Genomic DNA, 24,721 nt, shown 5'->3' on the forward strand with positions numbered 1-24,721 from the left:
ACCACTCATTTAACGACCGTTCAAAGTTACAACTGGGGGAAAAAAAACTCCAGGTAGTCCTCGAAGTTACGGCCACAATCGAGCCCAATGTTTCTGTTGCTCAATGAAACATTTGTTAAGTGAGTTTTGCTCCACTTCACCAACTTTCTTGCCACGGTTGTTAAGTGAATCATTCCAGTTGTTCAGTGAGTAACGGGGTTGCTAAGTGGATCTGGCTTCTCCATTGACTTTGCTTGTCAGAAAAAAAAGTGACTTATGCTGTTCACACTTACGACCATTCCAGCATTCCCATGGTCACGTGATCCAAATTCAGATGCTTGGCAACCGACTCATATTTATGACGGCTGTCGTGCCCCAGAGTCGATGGGCTCGCCTTTTGGAGAAGCAAAGTCAATGGGGAGGATTCACTTAACAACCATGTTACTCACTTAAATGCAGCAATTCACTTAACAACTATGGCAAGAGAGGTCGTAAAATGGAGTAAAACTCACTTAACCAATGTTTCACTTAGTGGAGAAATTTGGGGCTCAATCGCGGTCGTAAGTCGAGGATTACTTGCATTGGAGAGATTTGGGAGTGCGGTGAATGTGCGGTGAGAGGAACACATTTAAGGGGCTCCCCTTTCGGTTAAAGTTTGGGGGGAACAGGCTCCGAGATTGGAGGTCAATGCTAGTTGATCCCTGGTGACGATTCCCACACGATCCTCCTCCTTCAGCGTCGCTCTGCGGGACGGAGCAAAGAAACGGACAAGAGCACGGATTTCTTGCAGTTGGTAAATTGTTTCCAGGGTCACCAGCATGGCTAGCAATCCGCTAAGTAGGTAACCTATAAAAGGGAAAAAAGAAGACAAAAGGGATTTTGAAATTACTTGACAGTGAGGACAATTAACCAGTGGAACTGCTTGCCACCAGAGGTTGTGGGGGCTCCATCACTGGAGGTTTCGAAGAAGAGATTGGACAACCCAGAATGGTTATAAGGGAGGGAGGTCCAACCTTGGGAACCTTAAGACTGGTGGACCTTAAGTCATTGGGAAGTCTAGGAATTGGAAGTCCACCAGTCTTGCCAAAGTTGGAGGCCTGGAGAATTCTGGGAGTTGAAGTCCACAAAGTTGCCAAGGTTGGACACTCGTGAAAGGTCTTGTGCTCGAGCAGGAGGTTGGACTAGAAGATCTCCAAGGTCCCTTCCAGCCCCAGGATTCTATGATTCTGTATCATAGATACTATAGACAGAAAATTAGATAGATAGATGATAGATAGATAGATAGATAGATAGATAGATAGATAGATAGATAGATAGATAGATAGATAGATAGATAGATAGATAGATAGATACCGGTGGATGGATATAGTAGAGAGAGATAGCTGTGGGTGGATGGATAGATGGATAGATGTGAGTGGGTGGGTGGATGGATGGATGAGATAGGTAGGTAGGTAGGTAGGTAGGTAGGTAGGTAGGTAGGTAGATAGATAGATAGATAGATAGATAGATAGATAGATAGATAGATAGATAGATAGATAGATAGATAGATAGATAGATACCGGTGGATGGATATAGGAGAGAGAGAGAGAGCAGTGAGTGAGTGGATGGATGGATAGATGTGAGTGGATGGATGATGGATGGATGGATGGATGGATGGATGGATAACTGGTGGATGGATGGATGGATAGATATATGATAGGAGAGATTGATATAAGACATAGATAGAAAATAGACAGAAAATTAGATTAGATAGATAGATAGACAGACAGACAGACAGACACGGGTGGGTGGGTGGATGGATGGATGGATGGATGAGATAGAGAGAGACCGGTGTGTGAGTGGGTGGATGGATAGATGTGGGTGGATGGATGGATGGATGGATGGATGGATAGATAAATACCGATGGATGGATGGATGGATGGATGGATGATAGATAGATAGATAGATAGATAGATAGATAGATAGATAGATAGATAGATAGATAACAGATGGATGGATGGATGGATAGATATATGAGATAGGAGAGATTGATAGAAGGCATAAAAATAGAAAATTAGATAGATAGATAGATAGATAGATAGATAGATAGATAGATAGATAGATAGATGATAGATAGATAGATAGATAGATAGATAGATAGATAGATAGATAGATAGATAGATAGATATTGGTGGGTGGGTGGGTGGGTGGGTGGGTGGGTGGATAGATAGATAGATAGATAGATAGATAGATAGATAAACTTTATTGTCACTTTGAATGATAAGTGACTTAAGATCGAAGAAAGACAGATGTAATTGATAAAGACAACAACTTGTTTCCCGGAGTTGTGTGGTTGCTCCCTCACTGGAGGCTTCAAGAAAAGATTGGACAACCCTTTGCCCAGGATGGTATAGTATTGGGCAGGGGGTTGGACTAGAAGACCTCTAAGGTCCCTTCCAAATGTGTTCTATGATTATAAGACATTTCCATGCAGCTTTACTTTTTTTGGACCAGAGCATGGAAGCCGTTTAATTTGGCCTCTTTCCAAAAATCTTTTTTTTTCCAGCCTGGCAGCCAAATTTATAATCCTGGCATTTCCTGGTGATTTGTTCAGATGCAAACCAGGCGTGACTCAGAATGTATTTTTAATCTCCCAGTTGTAGTCTACAGCCCTTTGTACAGGTAGTCCTCAATTTACGGCCACAACTGAGCCCAGAATTTCCTTTGAGGAACGAAGCCTTTTCAGTGAGTTTCTTTCCCCTTTACGACAGGGCTTGCCACGGTTGTTAAGTGAAGCACTGCCGTTGTTCGTTTAGTAACACGCTCGCGAAGTGAGTCTGGCTTCCCCAACATTGGCTGGTCGCAAAAACGGGATCGCATGACCCCAGGACTCTGCAACCGTCATAAATAGGAACCATCTTCCCAAAGATTATAATAATCTTATAATATTAAAAATGATAATAGAATTATTATAATCTTCTGGAAGATTAATTCTTTAATTCTTCTGATTTCCGCCTTCATTTTCATCTGGCTTCCCTGAACCGTAAGCACAAACCAGAAGTTCGGGAATGGACTTGGGTGCGTTGGGCCGTTTTACTCCCTCTGCGGGCTTCAGGTGGCTTCCCTGGAAGTTCTCACAAAAACTGGGGAGGGGGGGGTAGTCTACTTTGCAGGCTGGCTCTGGATTTTGGGGTGCCCTTCGCCAGGAGGTTGCAGGAACTGGGCCTGGCCAGTCTAGGGAAGAGAAGGACCAGGGGAGACAGGAGAGCATCTTCCAATATTGGTGGGGCTGTCCCAGAAAGGAGGAAGGGGGTCAAGCTATTCTCCAAAGCACCTTTGAAGGCCAGAGAAGGAAGAATGGATGGAAACTGACCAAGGAGAGATTCAACCTGGAAATAAGGAGGAATTTCCTGACAGTGAGAACAATCAACCCATGGAACAGAAGTTGGGAAGTTGTAGGAGCTTAATCACTGGAAGCTTTCAAGAAGAGACCGGACAGCCATTTGTCAGAAATAGTGTAGTGTCCCCTGCTTGGGTAAGGGGTTGGACTAGATGGCCTACAAGGTCCCTTCCAACTCTGTTAATCTCAACTGGGCTAGGGAAGAAAAAGACCAGGGGAAACAGGAGAGCATCTTCCAATATTTGAGGGGCTGCCACAGAGAGGAGGAAGGGGGTCCAGCTATTCTCCAAGGGACCTGAAGGCCAGAGAAGGAAGAATGGATAGAAACTGACCCAGGAGAGATTCAACCTGGAAATAAGGAGGGATTTCCTGACAGGGAGAACCATCAACCCATGGAGCAGAAGTTGCCTTCGGAAGTTGTGGGAGCTTCATCCTTGGAAGCTTTCAAGAAGAGACTGGGCTGCCATCTGTCAGAAACAGTGTAGGTCTCCTGCTTGGACGTCGGGGTTGGACTAGATGACCTACAAGGTCCCTTCCAACTCCAATAATCTATAAAGCTGTAGTATCCAAGCCATCAACCCATGGAACAGAAGTTGCCTTTGGAAGTTGTGGGAGCTTCATCCCTGGAGGCTTTCAAGAAGAGACTCTACTGCCCTCTGTCAGAAATGGTGTCGGGTCTCCTGCTTGGGTGGAGGGTTGCACTAGATGACCTCCAAGGTCCCTTCCAACTCTTAAATCTATATTCATTGAAACATAAGTTGCCTTCGGAAGTTGTGGGAGCTTCATCCCTGGAGGCTTTCAAGAAGAGACTCTACTGCCCTCTGTCAGAAATGGCGAAGGGTCTCCTGCTTGGGTGGGGGGTTAGACTAGATGGCCTCCAAGGTCCCTTCCAACTGTTAATAAATCTTTTAAAGGTCTCCCTTCCCCTCTTACTGTAATTCTGCTTCTTGGACCTTGGTGATCCTCCAAATCAAACCAACAGGGGGAAAAGTCATATGAAGGACTCTTCCTGACACTTATTCCTGGCTGCCAACACACCCACTCACACACACCAGTTAACCGGGTGACTTACACGTGATGCTCAGCTCGTAAAACCCGTGTAGCGATGGGGGAGACATGAGGCGGGGGACGAAATCCCCCAGGCCGATGGTGCTGAGCGAGATGAAGCAGAAGTAGACGGATTCCAAGAAAGTCCAGTTGTCCTTTAAGATCCAGAAACAGACGGCCGGGATGACCAGGAAGAGCGCCAGGGTGGCCATCCCCATCCCCATGGAGTGTCCCAGGGCCACGTGTCCCCGGGGCAAGCCCCAGCGGCTGTGGATGTATTGCACCGGCCGGTGCATTAGGATGGGCAACAGGTAGCGGAGGAGACACCGGACAAACAATATGGTTACCGGGATCCCAACAAAGCAATAAAGGATGCTGATAATTTTGCCCCAGTCCGAGAGGGGAACCACGTTTCCATAACCTAGAATCGAGAGGAGGAGGAAGAACAAGATAGGATTAAAAGTCTGGAGGCTCAACTCTACAACGAATGATGGAGGGATCCGGGGAGGTCTACTTCAGGGGTCTCCCGATAAGTTGGCAGCTTTTAAGACTCGCGGGCTTCCAAGAATGGCTCAGCTAGCCAATGAGTCTCGAAGGTTGCCAAGTTTGGAGAGTCCTGATTTTAGTTGAGTGAAGAGAAGGATTAGGGGGAGAGGGGATAACTGTATTCCAGTACTTGAGGGGCTGTCGCAGAGAAGACGGAGTGTAGGGTCGCCTGCCTGAAAAGGGGGTTGGACTAGAAGACCTCTAAGGTCCCTGCCAACTATTTTGTTCCGTTCCACTCCATTCTCCTTTCCTTTTCCTTTTCTTATTTCCATTCTATTCTATTCTGAATCCTATTCTATTCTGAATCCTATTCCTATTCTATTTTAAATCCTATTGTATTCTGAATCTTATTCCTATTCTATTCTGAATCCTATTGAATTCAATCCTATTCTATTCTGAATCCTATTCTATTCTATTCCTAATCCTATTCTTTAATATATTCTATTCCTATTCCTATTCTTTAAAATATTCTATTGATTCCTATTCCTATTCTTTAATATATTCTATTCTTATTCCTATTCTTTAATATATTCTATTCTATTCCTATTCCTATTCTTTAATATATTCTATTCTACTCCTATTCCTATTCTTTAATATATTCTATTCTTATTCCTATTCTTTAATATATTCTATTCTACTCCTATTCCTATTCTTTAATATATTCTATTCTATTCCTATTTTTTAATATATTCTATTCTTATTCCTATTCTTTAATATATTCTATTCTTATTCCTATTCTTTAATATATTCTATTCTATTCCTATTCCTATTCTTTAATATATTCTATTCTACTCCTATTCCTATTCTTTAATATAGTCTATTCTACTCCTATTCCTATTCTTTAATATATTCTTATTCCTATTCTTTAATATATTCTATTCTATTCCTATTCCTATTCTTTAATATATTCTATTCTATTCCTATTCCTATTCTTTAATATATTCTATTCTTATTCCTATTCTTTAATATATTCTATTCTATTCCTATTCCTATTCCTTAATATATTCTATTCTACTCCTATTCCTATTCTTTAATATAGTCTATTCTACTCCTATTCCTATTCTTTAATCTATTCTATTCCTATTCCTATTCTTTAATATATTCTATTCTATTCCTATTCTTTAATGTAGTCTATTCTATTCTTTAATATATTCTATTCCTATTCTTTAATATATTATATTCTATTCCTATTCCAATTCTTTAATGTAGTATATTCTATTCCTATTCCTAATCTTTAATATTGTCTATTCTATTCCTATTTCTATTCTTTAATATAGTCTATTCTATTCCTATTTCTATTCTTTAATATATTCTATTCTATTCCTATTCCTATTATTTAATCTATTCTATTCTATTCCTATTCCTATTCTTTAATATAGTCTATTCTTTAATATATTCTATTCCTATTCCTATTCTTTAATATAGTCTATTCTATTGCTATTCCTAATCTTTAATATAGTTCTATTCCTATTCCTATTCTTTAGTATATTCTATTCCTATTCTTTAATATATTCTATTCTATTCCTATTCTTTAATATAGTCTATTTCATTCCATTCCATTCTCCAAAGCACTCAAAAAGTGTTAGTCATTTAACAGCTGCAGTGATTCCCTTAACAAACGTGGCAAGAAACGTCGTAAAATGCGGCAATACTCACTTTCACAAACGTCTCATTTTATTTTGGGCTCAATTGTGGTCCTACATTGAGCACTACTGGTGTTACAAGCGAAATTTTGTAAATATAAAAACCTCTCTCTTTTCCAGGAACTGACTCTTTCTCGATAGGGGGGTAGGAGTGTCAAAGGAGCAAATTCTACTCCGCGATTCCCCACCTGGAAAATCACAATGGATTTGTTCTTAAAGCCCGATGCTGTTTGATGTTCTTTGGCCTGGCTAAATGCCAGATATTTAAGTTGCTTGCTTCCAAAAATAATAATAAGAGGGACAGGATAGCCAGCGGGCCTCAGTGACCTTCCCCCGAATGTGCCCTCCTGTTCAATAGCAAATAAAAAAAGGCTTCCCAATTCACTTGATTTGGCTGAAACACAACCCCAACTGAGCCCAAAGTATTTGTTACTAAGCAAGACAGTCGATAAGTGAGTTCCGCCCCGTCTTGCGACCTTCCTCTGCCACGATTGTTAAGTGAATCACTGCCGTTATGAATCCGGGCTGGTGGGTTAACTGTAGCTCATCAACTAATTTGTTGGTTAATTTCTGGACTCGCTGTCTGGAACTTCAAACGGTCGCTAAATGAATAGAACGTAAGTCAAGGACTAGCTGTATCTGAAGCTGGCATTTAATGCCAAGGGCCACATCTGGAAAGAAATATGGCATTTGACATCAGCCAGCCGTTAGCAGAAATAATTCCAGGCAAGGGCATCCTATGTTTTTGTTCATTTGGAACAAAAGGGCATTTCTCAATTTTGATGGGAATTGCAAGGGACAGAATACAGTTTATGCCTACTGCAAAGTAGCTGCCTTAAAGGAATGGAACGGAACAGAATACTATGGAATAGAATAGAATAGAATATGAATAATAGGAATGGAATAGAATATGAATAATTGGAATGGAATAGGATGGAATAGGAATATGAATGGAATGGAATAGAATAGAATAGGAATAATTGGAATGGAATGGAATGGAATACTATAGTACAGTTTAGAATAGAATAGAATAGAATATGAATAATAGGAATGGAATAGAATATGAATATTTGGAATGGAATAGGATGGAATAGAATAGGAATAATTGGAATGGAATGGAATGGAATGGAATAGAATACTATAGTACAGTTTAGAATAGAATAGAATATGAATAATAGCAATGGAATAGAATATGAATAATTGGAATCGAATAGGATGGAATAGGAATAATATGAATGGAATGGAATAGAATAGGAATAATTGGAATGGAATGGAATAGAATACTATAGTACAGTTTAGAATAGAATAGAATATGAATAATAGGAATGGAATGGAATACTATAGTACTCTATAGAATAGAATGGAATGGAATAGGAATAATTGGAATGGAATAGAATAGAATACTAAAGTACAGTTTAGCATAGAATAGAATGGAATAGGAATAGGAATAATATGAATGGAATGGAAGAAAATAGGAATAATTGGAATGGAATAGAATGCTATAGTACAGTTTAGAATAGAATGAAATGGAATAGGTATAATATGAATGGAATGGAATAGAATAGGAATAATTGGAATGGAATAGAATACTATAGTACAGTTTAGAATAGAATGGAATAGGAATAATGAATGGAATGGAATAGAATAGAATAGGAATAATTGGAATGGAATAGAATACTATAGTACAGTTTAGAATAGAATAGAATAGGAATAATTGGAATGGAATAGAATAGGAATAATAGGAATGGAATGGAATAGGAATAATAGGAATGGAATGGAATAGAATAGAATAGGATTAATAGGAATAGAATAGTATATAATAGAATAGAATAGAATTAGAGTACAACAGAACAGAACACATTAGAACACAATAAATGGAAATGGAAATTAAAACAGAACAGAACAATAGAATCTGGAAAGGGACCTTGGAGGTCTTCTAGTCCAGCCCCCTGCTCAATCAGGAGGTCCTATACCATTTCAGACAAGTGACTGATAAGTGGGAAAAGTGAGCAGCCTCCAATCTCATGACCTTTCTCGCTACAGTTGTTAAGCAAATTGCAGTTGTTAAGTGAACCACACAGTCGTTAAATGAACCCAATTCCCTCCATTGGTTCTGCTTGTGAGAAGCCAGCCGGGAAGCTGAAACCGTTTTAAATATACGCCAGTTGCCCAGTGCCCAAATATTCATCCTTTGTCCATGAGGATGCTGACACTGTCATAACTGCGAGGACCGGTTGGAAGTCGTTTTTGTTTCCAGTGCAGCTAGTACATCAAATGGCTGCTAAATTAATTATTCTGCAATTTGATTTTCCAGAAAATCAGGGTGGAATATTTATTCTGATTCACTAAGTTGCCACTTATCGGAAGCAGGAGAGAAGCTGGCAATGTGTGTTGCCAAGATATGCACCAGCTACCTGTACTGGCATCTTAATTTTTCTTCGTTTTTAATGCTGATTCATTTCAAAACAATTATATTGTTTAAGGCAGGCCCATCCAGAATTAACTTGTTGTTTTGCAAGGAAACGGAGACCAAAAAAATAATGGCTGTTTTGAAAATATTCCATTTCATAAGGGTTATTCTTCTGCCTTTTTTCCAAAATTTGGGGTCCAGAACTCTGAAAAATCTGACAAACTTGTCAGAAATATATACTGGAAGTGGGGGAAAAAAGAATTAGATTTTTAACCTATTTCCCGCCCCCAGCAACCAAGTTTATTTTCATAAGAAGGGTGTCGTTCAAATCAGATGATGCTGATCGGAACATCTTATACCATAGGGACTAGAGCCTTCTGCGTCATTAATTCAGCAAACTCTCCGAGTGGATTAAAAAGAGATTAGTTTGTCTAAAGTGGCTTAGCAGGAGGTTGGACTAGAAGATCTCCAAGGTCCCCTCCAGCTCTGTTCTGATTAAAAACCTATTCTTCAAGCCACGCAAAGGGAGAACAAGAAACAATGGATGGAAACTAATCAAGGAGAGAAACAATGTAGAACTAAAGAGAAATTTCCTAACAGTGAGAACAATTAACCAGTGTCCGGAATAGTAGACTGTATCCTGCTGGGGCTGGGGTTGGACTAGAAGACCTCCAAGATTCCCCCCAAGTCGGTTATTCTCCGGATACCTGTCCTGCACAGACCCACCTTGGTCTGGGGTTGGACTAGAAGACCTCCAAGGTCCCCTCCCAGTCCGTTCTTCTTCCGTCTACCTGCCCTGCGCAGACCCAACCTATGGCTGCCCACCTTCCCCCTTCCCCGCCCCTTTGCCCCCTCCCACCCTTCTCCCCTCCGCTGGGCGGGCTGACGCGTGTCAGGCGCGCACGTGGGAAGGCGCTCACCGGTGGTGGTGAGGGTGCTGGCGGCGAAGAAGAGCGCCGAGGTGAACTCCCAGGCGGGGTCCGCCGACCCGTTGCCCAAGGCGGAGGCGCCGTAGCCGCGGGCGGCCAGGACGCGCCTCAGCAGCCCAACCAGCTGTTCTTCGGCCAGGCAAAGCCGGTGCTCGGCCAGGAGCGAGGCGCGGGCGGCCCTCAAGCCGTCCAGCATGGCTCGCTCGGCGGGCGCCTCCAGGGCGACGAAGGCGGCGGCGCCCAGCAGCAAGAAGAGCCCGTAGGCGGCCAGCAGGAGCCCGAAGCGCCCCGCCGCCTCTTCCATCCAGGTGAGCTGAGTTGGCAGGTGAGCCGCGCCCGCCGCCCCGCCCTCCCCTCGCCCGGCGGCCCTTCGGAGATGGGGGACGCCAAACGGTTGTAAGTCGAGGACTAAGTGGAAGGAGGGGATGGGGGGCCACTAGGAGATCACGCCTTTTGAGACGGGGATGCCACTGATGCTGAAGGCTCTGGTCCACCCTTTGGGGGTCGCTGTAGGTGGGATGGGAGGCCACTAGGAAATCACGCCTTCGAGTGGGGGATGCCACTGATGCTGGAGGCTCTGGTCCACCCTTTGGGGTCACTGTAGGTGGGATGGGAGGCCACTAGGAAATCACGCCTTCGAGACGGGGATGCTCCTGCTGCTGGAGGCTCTGGTCCACCCTTTGGGGTCGCTGTAGGTGGGATGGGAGGCCACTAGGAAATCACGCCTTTTAGACGGGGATGCTCCTGCTGCTGGAGGCTCTGGTCCACCCTTTGGGGTCGCTGTAGGTGGGATGGGAGGCCACTAGGAAATCACGCCTTCGAGACGGGGATGCCACTGATGCTGGAGGCTCTGGTCCACCCTTTGGGGTCGCTGTAGGTGGGATGGGAGGCCACTAGGAAATCACGCCTTTTAGACGGGGATGCTCCTGCTGCGGGAGGCTCTGGTTCACCCTTTGGGGTCGCTGTAGGTGGGATGGGAGGCCACTAGGAAATCACGCCTTTTAGACGGGGATGCTCCTGCTGCGGGAGGCTCTGGTTCACCCTTTGGGGTCGCTGTAGGTGGGATGGGAGGCCACTAGGAAATCACGCCTTCGAGACGGGGATGCCACTGATGCGGGAGGCTCTGGTTCACCCTTTGGGGTCGCTGTAGGTGGGATGGGAGGCCACTAGGAAATCACGCCTTCGAGAGGGGGATGCTCCTGCTGCTGGAGGCTCTGGTCCACCCTTTGGGGTCGCTGTAGGTGGGATGGGGGGCCACTAGGAAATCACGCCTTTTAGACGGGGATGCGCCTGATGCTGGAGGCTCTGATCCACCCTTCAAATACTGGAATACTGCGGTCATATCCCGACCCCCCACCCCAGTCCCTCTTTTCTCTAGGCAGTCACTTGTATAGATTCTCCTGCTTGAGCAGGGGGCTGGACTAGACGACCTCCAAGGTCCCTTCCAGCTCTATTCCATTCTATTGACAGGATAAGAGTTGGAAGGGGCCTTGGAGGTCTTCTAGTCCAACTTCCTGCTCAAGCAGGAGACCCTATATATTAACCTCCAATCCTCTAATCATCCCTGTTGCTCTTCTCTGTGACCCGTCAAAAGCGCGTTCCACAAAAGCGCGGTCGACGAAATCGCGTATGTGACGTCATCACAACGCGACGAAAAAGATCGAAAAATTGAAATAAAAATTAAATTACAGCAAGCCGATTCACATAAAGGTAAGGGTTAGGTTAAGGGTTAGGGTTAGGGTTAGAGCGTTAGCGTTACGTTTAGCGTTAGGTTAAGGGTTAGCGTTAGGTTTTTCGTTACGTTAAGGGTTAGGTTTAGGGTTAGGTTAAGGGTTAGGTTTAGGGTTAGGTTTAGGGTTAGGTTTGGGGGGGTTAGGGGAAGGTTTTAGCTTTCTTTTTACATTTTTCGATCTTTTTTGTCGCGCTGTGATGACGTCACATACGCGCTTTCGTCGACCGCGATTTTGTCGTCCGCGGTTTTGTGGTAGAACCCTCTTCTCTGCACTCTTTCTAGAGTCTCAACCTCTTTTTTTATAATGCGACGACCAAAACTGGATGCTGTGTTTTAGATGCAGTCTTTTATATACGAGCGTTACGAGTTCCTCTCTGCTAATCTATATTTATATTAGAAGGACTATTCTTGTGCAGGCTGATGTTTTTCCTTTGGGGGGTGGGGGAGATTTTGGGGACCTCTCCAGACATCCTGGAAAGTTGGTTAAGAGGAAGATAACCAGCTGCCACGGAGCACAAAGGCTGTGTAAATTATTTGGGGGAGGAATTCCTTATCAAATTGTAACCATATCCTTTCCTTTACTCACTCATGGTAAGAAGCCACGTGGCCTCATCAACAAATGTCAATTTATTCCAAGGCTTTCGCCTAAGCCGACGAGGGCAAACCTGTCCCTTCCCCAAAAAGCCAGGTCCCCCCCCACTCATTTTTGCAAATGGATTCACAGCCTCAGAGGTAAAATTAAGTGACCCGCACGATTCACTTAAGAACCGCCGTGGTTCACTTAAGAACCGCCGTGGTTCACTTAACAACCACGGCAAAAAGAAGAAACAAAAAAAAGGATGGAAAATCAAATGGGACAAAGTGACCTTTAAGCCACAGAAATTCCAGCTTCCTAAATCTGCATTTTCAGACAGGATCCGCTGTGGATAAAGGAGCTAGTCCCTCACGTTTGCCAACACAGGTTTAAGTCCTTGAATCCAGCAGCAGATATCGATAGCAATCCTGGAGCTCCAAGATTGCGTGTTGTGTCATCGTGACGTCAAACCCCGCCCTCAAGCGAGACATTTGTTAAGCGAGCTTTGCCCCGTTTTACGACCTTACTTGCCCCAGTTGTTAAGCGAATCATAGCAGTTGATGAGCCGGTCACTCACATCATTAAGGGAATCTGGCTTCCCCCTCGACTTGGCTCGTCCCAAGGTTGCAAAAGGGGAAATCATGTGACCTTGGGGGACACAGCAATGGTCGTAAGTAGGAAGCAGTTGCCAAGCCTCTGAATTCCGATCACATGAGCATGGGGTTGTAACTGTGAAAAATGGTCGTTAAGTCGCTTTTTCCAGCATTCTTGGAACTTTGAACGGTCACTAAATGAACTGTCATATGTTCGAGGACTATCTGTATCAGTGGAGGATGGAATGAGCACAATGCGACTTTGAGCCATGGTGGCGCAGTGCAGTACTGCAGGCGACTTCTGCTGCCTGCCGGCTCCCTGCAATTTGGCAGTTCGAATCTCACCAGGCTCAAGGCTGACTCAGCCTTCCGTCCTTCCGAGGTCGGTAAAAGGAGGACCCAGATGGTTGGGGGCAAGAGGCTGACACTGCTTAGAGAGGGCTGTAAAACACTGTGAAGCAGTATATAAGTCTAAGTGCTATTGGTATCCTCCCTTCCTTTCCTTCCCAGTGGTTAGAATACAGTACTGCAGGCTAACTCTGCCCACTGCCAGGAGTTCGATCCTGACCGGCTCAAGGCTGAATCAGCCTTCCATCCTTCCGAGGTCGGTAATATGAGGACCCAGTTTTGGGGGGTGGGCAAGAGGGTGACTCTGCAAACCACTTAGGGAGGCCTGTGAAGCAGTATATAAATAGAGTTGGAAGGGACCGTGGAGGTCTTCTAGTCCAACCCCTGCCTAGACAGGAAACCCTATACCATTTCAGACAAATGGTTATTCCATATCTTCTTTAAACATCCAGGGTTGGAGCATTCAAAACTTCTGGAGGCAATTTCTGTTCCACTGATTAATTGTTCTCACTATCAGGAAATTTCTCCTCAGTTCTAAGTTGCTTCTCTCCTTGATTAGTTTCCACCCATTGCTTCTTGTTCTACACTCAGGTGCTTTGGAGAATAGCTTGACTCCCTCTTCTTTGTGGCAGCCCTTGAGATATTGGAAGACTGCTATCCTGCCTCCTCTAGTCCTTCTTTTCATGAAACTAGACATACCCAGTTCCTGCAACTGTTCTTCATATGTTTTAGCCTCCAGTCCCCTAATCCTCTTTGTTGCTCTTCTCTGCACTCTTTCTAGAGTCTCAACATCTTTCTTACATCGTGGCGACCAAAACTGGATGCCGTATTCCAAGTGTGGCCTTATAAAGTGGTATTAACCCTTCACGTGATCTTGATTCTAAGTGCTATTCCTTCCTTCCTTCCTCCCTTCCCAGTGGTGAGAATGCAGTATTGCAGGCTAACTCTGCCCACAACCAGCAGTTCAATCCTGACCAGCTCAAAACTGAATCAGCCTTCCTGTCTTTATACGGTCAGTAAAACGAGGACCCAGATTGTTGGGGGGCAAGAGGCCAACTCTGTCAACCGCTTAGAGAGGGGCTGTAAAGCACTGTGAAGCGGGATATAAGTCTAAGTGCTGTTGCAACTGGATGCTACCCAACTCCATGCGCAATCCTCCCCCCCCCTTTTTTTTTTCCTTTTTGCGTGTGGCCGATCCGAATCCCCAAACAGACACCTCCGCCGGCTGGCAATATCCGGAGGTTTATTTGGTCTCGTTTCACAGGCTCGGCCCGCCCGGTGCTAGGACGGTCCTTGAACACAGTTGGCTCCCCCTACCCTGCTCAGGGGAGTGAGTGTGTGCGTGCACATACGGAGGAGGAAGTCACAGCAGGGGGAGCCCGGCACACGTGTGAATTTTTCAAGTAGGGGAAAGAAGACACAGTAGAGTCGCACACTCGAAAAGTGCTTTGGATGGTGCTTGCTGGTTGCGTGGGAATTCCCTCTGCTTTTCGCTTTGGCCTCGAGACGAGGGCCGAGGAGGGGCTGCACGGAAACCCCACCCCCTCCTCATTTGCTCCTCAGCCCCTCTCGTCCTTGGTGTGCAAAAAGACAAACGTTGCACAGAGGCGTCAATTTGCCGAGGTGGCGCAGTGGTTAGAGTGCAGCACTGCAGGCTACTTCAGCTGACTGCAGTTCTGCAGTTCGGCGGTTCAAATCTCACCGGCTCAGGGTTGACTCAGCCTTCCATCCTTCCGAGGTGGGTAAAATGAGGACCCGGATTGTTGTTGGGGGCAATATGCTGACTCTATAAACCCCTTAGAGAGGGCTGAAAGCCCTATGAAGCGGTATATAAGTCTAACTGCTATTGCTATTGCTGGAATTTCTTTCCGGTGTGTGGGGAGAAGGAGGAGAGCTGGAAGGGAACGGAAAGCTAACCGGGACCGTGGGGGTGTTCTCGATCCCAGTGTCGTTTCCCCCCCCCCACCCTGAAACGGGGAAGGACCCTCTGGCGTGAGAAAGGGAGCAGAGGCGAGAACCCCAGATAGCTGCCTATAAGGAGGAGCCAGGATGGGAACGGGGAAAGGGCACCACAAGGCGAGCCGCCCCTGGCTGCGGCGGCTTAGTGTTCATTGCATAGCAGAGATGCGGGGAGGAAGTGAGCCCCTCTTTGCGTGACCCCCAGTTTTCACCACTGAGGTCCCGAGTTTGTTGTTTTAAAATGTCCTTCCTTGTAGAACAGCCGCCTCTCTGGTCCTCACATCTTTGGCCACAGTCCCGTCCCGCGAAGCCCGGCAGGCGTAGTTCTGGAAACCGCGTGTCCCTGGTCATTTGGGGACGGTGCTTCCCGGGGGGCAGGAAGTCTCCCCCCACCAGGACGCGGCTGGCAAATCCTCTTGCGGAGGTGGGAGTGGTCTGGAGGTCCAGCAAACTGCAGGGCTCAGTGTCTCTGGGGCTGCCCGGGTGGAGGTCCCCAGAAAAGGGTCGGCGGGCACCAAAAAGTCCCCCCAGGTGAAGGGGTCCGAATTGGGCGCCCCGAAAGGGTTGGTGCTTTCGGGACCGAGTGGTTTGAACTGTCGTGGAGCCAGGCGGGGTGACTGGACTGGGGTGACTGCTGGTGAGGCCCGGGATCCTGATGAGACGAAGCTCCAGGGGTCGATCCGGCTGCGGATAGGGGAAGGACGGGGACGGGAAATGAGGGTGGGGTGAAGGGAGGGGCGAGGGGAGCGGGGGCTGCGGGGGGAGGAGGGAGAGGGGAAGGCGCCATCTGTGGGAAGAGAGGAAGAGCAAAGCTGCGATTGATTGAGGGAAGACATTCGGGTGCATCTCTAAGCTACGGATGGATGGACTTCAACTCCCAGAATCCCCCAGCCAGCTTGCTTTAAGATAGGTGGACTTCAACTCCCAGAACTCCCCAGACAACTTGCTTTAAGATAGGTGGACTTCAAGTCCCAGAATCCCCCAGCCAGCATTCTTTAAAATGCATGACTTCAACTCCCAGAATCCCCCAGGCAGCATGCGTTAAGATAGGTGGACTTCAACTCCCAGAATCCCCCAGCCAGCATTCTTTAAAATGCATGACTTCAACTCCCAGAATCCCCCAGGCAGCATGCGTTAAGATAGGTGGACTTCAACTCCCAGAATCCCCCAGCCAGCATTCTTTAAAATGCATGACTTCAACTCCCAGAATCCCCCAGCCAGCATGCTTTAAGAGGGGTGGACTTCAACTCCCAGAATCCCCCAGCCAACATGCTTTAAGATAGGTGGACTTCAACTCCCAGAATCCCCAGCCAGCATTCTTTAAAATGCATGACTTTAACTCCCAGAATCCCCCAGCCAGCATGCTTTAAGAAGGATGGATTGCTGTCACTCACCCCACTTTTGGGCCTTGGTGGTCCGTCCTTCCACGGTCTGTGGCACCCTGGGTGACTCTCGTATCCATAGGGGTGGCAAGGCCGTCCTGTCCCCCACCGAAGCCAGGTCAATGAGGAGATCCGTGGCAGCCTCATCCTTGCAGGTGTCCACCTGTAGAGCAGGAGTGGGGTCTCTTTGGGGAGACAGCTTCCGAGAAGTTGGCCCTTCCACGGGCCCCTCCGAAGAGGGGGCCGGCAACTCACGGCCCAATCCCAGGGAAGCCAGCAAGGCTGAACCCCTGAGTAAAACCCTCTGGATGAGCCGGGGCCCGTTTGGCCTTTCCAGTGTCTGGTCCTCGGTTTCCGCAGAGTTGCCGGCGACGTCGCCTGGAAGGATGAAACGGCGGAAAAAAAGATAAGCTGTAATTTGAATGAAACTCCAATTTAAACCCAGATTCGATTGGGTTTAACCTCCTCATTAGCCTGTTTCTAAAAGATTTAACCTTGCTTTTCCGGCTGACGGGCTTCCAGAATGAAAAAACACTAGATTAAGCTGCTCTTTTTAATATATTTTTAAAAAAAGACACAGCATAAAAGGAAAGATAAAGAGGAGGGAAGAGGAAAAATAAGTTCTGTCGTTTAAAACCGAGAAATGCTCATTTTTGGCTTGGAATAGAGCCAGCGTCATAATATCTATATATATATAAACATGGCTGTGTGTGTTCCAGCATAACCCTGGAACGCCTCAAGCAATTTCAATTTCAACGAAACTTGGTACACAGATGGCTTACTCTCTGGAAAGAAATACTGTAGGGGATAAGACACCCTTTGCCCAGGTTCGCCTGGTGCACCAATTGCGACTCTACCTGGATCGGGAGGCCCTTCAGACAGTCACTCACGGCCTTGTGACCTCAAGACTGGATTATTGTAATGCGCTCTACATGGGGCTGCCCTTGAAGAGTGTTCGAAGACTCCAGTTAGTCCAGAACGCAGCCGCGCGAGTGATTGTGGGTGCACCCAGGTACACCCACGTCACACCTATCCTCCGCGAGCTGCACTGGCCACCCATTAGTCTCCGAATCCGCTTCAAGGTGCTGGTCGCTACCTATAAAGCCCTACATGGCATCGGACCTGGGTACCTGAGAGACCGCCTCCTGCCGATTACCTCTCTCAGACCAATTAGATCTCACAGGTTAGGTCTCCTCCGGATTCCATCCGCCAGCTAATGTCGGCTGGCGACCCCCCCCCCCCCAGGGGAGAGCCTTCTCTGTTGCAGCTCCAGCCCTCTGGAATGATCTCCCCGTCGAGATCCGGACCCTTACTACCCTCCCGGCCTTCCGCAAAGCCACCAAGTCCTGGCTGCTCCAGCAGGCCGGGGGGCTTGTGAAATATCCAGCCCCACGGAAATTGTGAATGTTGCGGTTTTTGTTTTTAAAGTGTTGTCTTTGTCCAGTTTTCCCCTTCCCTTGTCTGTTGTGAGCCGCCCGGAGTCCTTCGGGAGTGGGCGGCATACAAGACAAATAAATACAAATACAAATACAATACCCCTAACACCCCTCGGGGTGTGTGTGTGTCTGTGTGTGTGTGTATTCCAGCATAACTCTAGATTACCTGGGCCGCTGAAATGAAAAGGAATCAATTATATCTATAGTGTCAAATCAGAGTACTTCTGACAGTGATAGTGTGCATTCAAGTTCGTGTGTGTGTTCCACTATAACTCTGGAATGCCTGGGCCGCTAAAATAAAAAGGAACCAATTATATCTATAGTGAATGACTTTGACTTGACACTAAAGATATAATTCATTCCTTTTCTCATCTAATACAGGATTAGGGTAAATAAATACCCGGGCCAAAACGTGGGACAGTCACTAACCGAAACGGTTGTAAGTTGAGGACTGCCAGTAATTGCAGTGAAACAGATCAAAAGGAGGGGGAAGAGACTTACCGTTCTGGTTGGACTGAGAATGCAGCGGTGAGTGAACAGGGGAACCAGCCGGATCTACATACCACGTTGTTTCTTCGGGCCGCGATCTCCTCCTGCAACGGAGAGAAACAAGGATTGGGTGACAATTCTGAAAACGCTGGTCCGTGGGAGTCACCAAATCCACCAAAAATATTTTTATTATATTCTCCGTTTGATTCTGATGCTCGCTGTGGGCTGTTAACTTTTAACAGGGTAGAGGAGAGGAAGGGGAAGGAGAGAAGGGAAAGGAGAGGAGGAAGGAAGGAAGGAGAGAAGAAAGAGAAGAAAGGGGGGAAGAAAGGAGGGAAGGAAGGTGGGAGGGAAGGAAGGAGGGAAGGAAGGAGAGAAGGAGAGAAGAAAGGAGGGAAGAAAGGAGGGGAGGAAGGAGAGAAGAAGAAAGGAGGGAAGGAAGGAGGGAAGGAAGGAGAGAAGAAAGGAGGGAAGGAAGGAGGGAATGAAGGAGAGAAGGAAGGGGGGAAGGAAGGAAGGAAGGAAGGAGGAAAGGAAAGAGAGAAGGAGAGAAGAAAGGAGGGAAGGAAGGAGGGAAGGAAGGAGGGAAGGAGAGAAGGAGAGAAGAAAGGAGGGAGGGAAGGGGGAAGGAGGGAGGGAAGGAAGGAGGAAAGGAAGGAGAGAAGGAGAGAAGAAAGGAGGGAAGGAAGGAGGGAAGAAGAAGTAGGATTGTTGTAAGATAAGATGGGTTTATGGGATGGTAAGAAAGCAATTTCAAGTATATTGTCAACTGTAGGGGAGAAAAATTGTTACAAATACATATTATTAATAACAGTTATGAGATCATATAATTGCGAATGTATATATGAGAAATAAAAATTTTAAAAAAACTTTTAACAGGTTAACAGAGTTGGAAGGGACCTTGGAGGTCATCTAGTCCAACCCCCCTGCCCAAGCAGGAGACCCTACACCAATTCTGACAGAGGGCAGCCCAGTCTCTTCTTGAAAGCCTCCAGGGATGAAGCTCCCACAACTTCCGAAGGCAACTTCTGTTCCATGGGTTGATGGTTCTCCCTGTCATGAAATTCCTCCTTATTTCTAAGTTGAATCTCTCCTTGTTCAGTTTCCATCCATTCTTCCTTCTCTGATCTTCAGGGGCTTTGGAGAATAGCTTGACCCCCTTCCTCCTCTCTGGGGCAGCCCCTGGAAGGCTGCTCTCCTGTCTCCCCTGGTCCTTCTCTTCCCTAGGCTAGCCATGCCCAGTTCCTGCAGCGGTTCATCGTACTAAATGAACTGTCGTACGTTTGAGGACTATCTGTATCAGTGGAGGCTGGAATGAGCGCAATGCGACTTTGAGCCATAGTGGCGCAGTGCAGTACTGCAGGCGACTTCTGCTGACTGCCGGCTGCCTGCAATTTGGCAGCTTGGATCTCACCAGGTTGACTCAGCCTTCTGTCCTTCCAAGGTCGGTAAAATGAGGACCCAGATGGTTGCAGGCAAGAGGCTCACTGTACACCGCTTAGAGAGGGCTGTGAAGCACTATGAAGCGGTATATAAATAGAGTTGGAAGGGACCTTGGAGGTCTTCTAGTCCAGCCCCCTGCCTAAGCAGGAAACCTTATACCGTTAAAGACAAATGGCTATCCAACATCTTCTTAAAGACTTCCAATGTTGGGGCATTCACAACTTCTGGAGGCAACTTCTGTTCCACTGGTTAATTGTTCTCACTGTCAGGAAATTTATCCTCAGTTCTAAGTTGCTTCTTAGAAAAAAAGCCAACACAGTTCTAGGCTGCATCAACAGAGGGATAGAATCAAGATCAGGTGAAGCGTTAATACCACTTTATAAGGCCTTGGTTAGGCCACACTTGGAATACGGCATCCAGTTTTGGTTGCCATGATATAAAAACAGATGTGGAGACTCTAGAAAGAGTGCGGAGAAGAGCAACAAAGATGATTAGGGGATTGGAGGCTAAAACATATGAGGAACGGTTGCAGGAACTGGGGATGTCTAGTTTAATGCAAAGAAGGACCAGGGGAAACATGATAGCAGTCTTCCAATATTTCAGGGGTTGCCACAAAGAAGAGGGAGTCAAGCTATTCTCCAAAGCACCTGAGGGCAGAACAAGAAGCAATGGTTGGAAACTAATCAAGGAGAGAAGCAACTCAGAACTAAGAAGAGATTTCCTGACAGTGAGAACAATGAATCAGATGTTCTAAAGAAGAGATTGGATATCCGTTTGTCTGAAGTAATGTAGGGTTTCCTGCCTAAGCAGGGGGTTGGACTAGAAGACCTCCAAGGTCCCTTTCCAACTCTGTTATTCTATTCTATTTTATTCTATTCAGAATCTTATCCTATCCTATTCAAAATCCTATCATATCCTATCGTAACGTATCCTATTCTATCCTATCCTATTCAGAATCCTATTCTATTCTATTCTATTCTATTCTATTCTAAGTCAATGCTGGAATTTGACAAAACCCACCCAAAATCACACGCCACAAGGCACTGCGAACCGTCCTGAATGAGAAACGGTTGCCAAACGACTCAGATGCGATTCCGAGACTGTGGGGAGATCTGTCATAACTCCGAACGGCCGTTAAGCGAGGACTACTCATTTTGTTTTGTGGGGAAGAAATGTCACAAGATGCGGACACCCCACTCTGCTTCCTAAATTGAGCTGCAAAAATACCCTATTCATTGGTAGAAGGGGATTGGCTCTGGCCAGTGGTGAAGAGGGTGAGATAGATGCTCTCTACCTGCCATTTTGCGTACTGCCCTCGGGCATTTTAGGGGAGCCCGGGCTCTTGGTATGGCCATTCCAGGTCTCATCGCTACGACGGGGGAGTTGCCGGTTCCAGTTCTGATCGTTCTCACTCGGTTCCACTGCGGGGAGGACAGACAAACAATTTGCCATTAAACAAATCATACAATTCTTTTTTTATTTTTTTTGCAATAACTTTTTAAATTTTTTGTTACAAATTTTAAATTCTTTTTACAAAGCTTTCCCCCCCTTTTACATTCTCTCTCATGCATAATTTGTGTCATATTACCATTCCAATTTCAGCCCCCCTTATTTTCTTCCCTTATTTCCTTCTTGAATTTGTCTTAACACATAGACAATATCGTTTTTCGCCCTTTCAGAACCATATACCGAATTTATCATTTCATTTTTTCCACCTGTTATTCTAATTTCTGTAGGTAGCGTATATCATCAAATTAAATTTTAATAGGAAGGAGGGAGGGAAGCAAGGAGGGAAGGAAGGAGGGAAGGAAGGAGGGAATGTAGGAGAGAAGGAAGGAGGGAAGAAAGGAGGGAAGGAAGGAGGGAAGGAAGCAGGGAAGGAGGAGAGAAGGAGAGAAGAAAAGGGGGAGGGAAAGGGGAAGGAGGGAGGGAAGGAAGGAGGAAAGGAAGGAGAGTAGGAGAGAAGAAAGGAGGGAAGGAAGGAGAGATTGTAAGATAAGATGGAGTTATGGGATGGTAAGAAAGCAATTTCAAGTATATTGTCAACTGTAGGGGAAAATTGTTATAAATACATATTATTAATAACAGTTATGAGATCATATAATTGTGAATGTATATATGAAATTAATAAAATTTTCAAAAAAAAATTTCAATTTTAATATAACCAGCATTTTAAAAGAATACAAGAATACAATAGCACAGTTGAAAGGGACCTTAGAGGTCTTCTAGTCCAACCCCCCGCCTAGGCAGGAAACCCTATACCGTTTCAGACAAATGCCTATCCAACATCTTCTTAAAGACTTCCAGTGTTGGGGCATTCACAACCTCTGGAGGCAACTTCTCTTCCACTGATTAATTGTTTTAACTGTCAGGGAATTTATCCTCAGTTCTAAGTTGCTTCTCTCCTTGATTAGTTTCCACCCATTGCTTCTTTTTCTACCCTCAGGTGCTTTGGAGAATAGCTTGACTCCCTCTTCTTTGGGTAGCCCCTGAGATATTGGAACACTGCTATCATGTCTCTCCTAGTCCTTCTTTTCATTAAACTATTTTACTTAATTGGTTATCCAAGAGCCGAGGTGGCACAGTAGTTAAATGCAGCACTGCAGGCTACTTCAGCTGACTGCAGTTCTGCAGTTCGGCTGTTCAAATCTCACAGGCTCAGGGTTGACTCAGCCTTCCATCCTTCCGAGGTGGGTGAAATGAGGACCCGGATTGTTGTTGGGGGCAATATGCTGACTCTGTAAACCGCTTAGAGAGGGCTGAAAGCCCTATGAAGCGGTATATAAGTCTAATTGCTATTGCTATCCACAATTCACAATGTTATTTTATTTAACTATATATCATTAGCAGTATTAACATATTTCATTTTCTAATGCATCTCTTCTTTCCCTTCCTAGCCATGTTCTCTCATCTCCTGCTCTCTTTGACGTTCCATTTTTCATCAGTTTTCTGTTCGTCCTTCTATTCCCTACTCTTGAATTCCCCTTCCCCCCCCCCATTTTATATGTATTATATTTTTTCTTCTGGATTTAAATTTGATACCCCTGTATTAGGGGGTGTCCCCCTCTTCCTCTAAGAAGTAAAAATCACATTTGACTTACAACCACCATTGGGACTGGACCCTTCGTGGCTAAGCAATGGAGTCAGGACCTAATAAGGGAGCGTGTCTGATCTTATGATCTCGTTGGCTGCCGTCCCTAAGTGAATCAGCGGAGTAAATATGGAAATCCAGCCTTCCCCGCTGCTTTTATTTTTATTAATTGACTGTGAATTCTGCTCATTCCCATCCAGCAAAGTCTCTCGATGGAGGATTTACAGTCACAGACCTTATCTGGCTTGGAGAGCTAATGGTCTCCTGCAAACTCCACTCCCCTTTCGCTCCTCTTTGATTTCCTCTGGGAGGGGCCATTCATTCCTTCCGAGTCGATCCCTGTTCTTTACCTGTTCCCTTGTCTGGCAACTCTGTGCATGTGCATACTGGGAACAGGCTCCACCTGTTCTTCTGCCTCCCTGATCTCTGACTCTGAAGGCAGCTGATAACTGACATATAACTGTGGCCCCCTCTCTGCCTTCGACCCAGAGACCTCATCAGAGCCTTCCCCAGACTCCAGGACTGGCCCAGTTTCCTCCCCAACCCTCCTCACTGTCCGAATCTGCTGCCAGCCGTGCTAGCCACAACAGTAATAAAACCCCATCACCGCCGCAATCCATTCTTAGCTCATCTCCAAAATACTATTATTTGGTGGCAAATTGATGACGGTTTTTAGCCTGGAAGTGGTGGAGAGTAAAAATGTCATAACAGGCCGGGAAGATCCTAAAGGGTGATCAACAGACTGCGGGATCCTGCAACTGTTGGAAGTGTGAGCCCGGGGGCCGAGAACCTGAATTTCCATCACGGGACCGCAGGGATGGTGCAACGGGCTTAAGTTTTAAGGACTGTCTCCAAGTCCCTTTATTCCCAGGGCCTTCATAACTTTGAATAGTTCCTAAAACGGGGGAGTCCTGGCTGCTCTCTTGAGTCTGGTGGTTTTCTCGCAGACGTTTCATTACCCAACTAGGTAACTTCATCAGTCCTAGAAGGGAGGGGGTGTTTACGTATTGCAGGAAAAGGAAGGGCTTGGAAGGGAGTGGGGTTTGCGAAGGGAGGAGGAGGAGGATTGTGGGGGCCCTTGGTGATCTCTGAGCTTGGTTTTCGTGCAGATGTTTCATTACCCAACTAGGTAACGACATCAGTCCTATAAGGGAGGGTTGGCATATTAGAGGAAAAGGAAGAAGGATAAGAAGAAGAGGAGGAGGAAAAGGAAAAGGAGGAGAAATAAGACGGTGGGGGCCTTGGTGCTCTCTGAGCTTGGTGGTTTTCTTGCAGACATTTCATTACCCAACTAGGTAATATTATCAGAGCTAGAATGGTGGGGTGGAGGAAAATTAGAGGAGGAGAAGGAGAAGAAGAGGAGGAGGAAGGAGGAAGGAGAAGAAGAGGAGGAGAAGAAGGAGTGGATGAAGGAGAAGAAGAGAAGGAGAAGGAGAGGAGAAAGGAGAAGAAGAGGAGGAGAAGAAGAGAAAGGAGGGAGAAGAGGAGGAGGAGGAAGAGAAGGAGAAGAAGAGGAGGAGGAGGAAGGAGAAGAGGAGGAGGAAGGAGAAGAAGAGAAGGAGAAGAAGAGGGGGAGGAGGGAGAAGAAGAGGAGGAAGGAGAAGAAGAGAAGAAGAAGAGGGGGAAAAGAAGGGGAGGAGGAGAAAGGAGGAAGGAGAAGGCGGAGAAGAAGGAAAAGAGGAGGAAGGAGAAGAAGAAGAGAAGAAGAGGGGGAAGGGGAGAAGAAGATGAGGAGGAGGAA

General features: G+C 46.1%; 2 protein-coding genes across 2 annotated transcripts in view; both read right to left on the reverse strand.

Annotated features, from left to right (window-relative positions):
• Positions 1–607: 607 nt before the first annotated feature.
• Positions 608–10,237, reverse strand: KCNK7 (potassium two pore domain channel subfamily K member 7). Its single transcript, XM_032234311.1, has 3 exons — positions 9,925–10,237; positions 4,431–4,826; positions 608–825 (listed from the first exon to the last, which is right to left on the reverse strand). Exons 1-3 carry the CDS (start codon positions 10,235–10,237, stop codon positions 608–610), a joined length of 927 nt encoding a protein of 308 aa, XP_032090202.1.
• A 5,158-nt stretch (positions 10,238–15,395) lies between these two features.
• Positions 15,396–24,721, reverse strand: part of MAP3K11 (mitogen-activated protein kinase kinase kinase 11) — a 34,040-nt gene continuing 24,714 nt past the window's right edge. Inside the window, exons 7-10 of the mRNA XM_032233978.1 lie at positions 21,184–21,310; positions 18,459–18,550; positions 16,534–16,899; positions 15,396–15,926 (exon numbers count right to left, since the gene is read on the reverse strand). Coding sequence (XP_032089869.1) covers positions 15,487–15,926; positions 16,534–16,899; positions 18,459–18,550; positions 21,184–21,310 — 1,025 coding nt within the window. The 3' untranslated portion in view covers positions 15,396–15,486. The remainder of the gene's footprint in view (positions 15,927–16,533; positions 16,900–18,458; positions 18,551–21,183; positions 21,311–24,721) is intronic.

The sequence above is a fragment of the Thamnophis elegans genome, chromosome 17 (genome assembly GCF_009769535.1).
Source record: "Thamnophis elegans isolate rThaEle1 chromosome 17, rThaEle1.pri, whole genome shotgun sequence".
Lineage (NCBI taxonomy): Eukaryota > Metazoa > Chordata > Lepidosauria > Squamata > Colubridae > Thamnophis > Thamnophis elegans.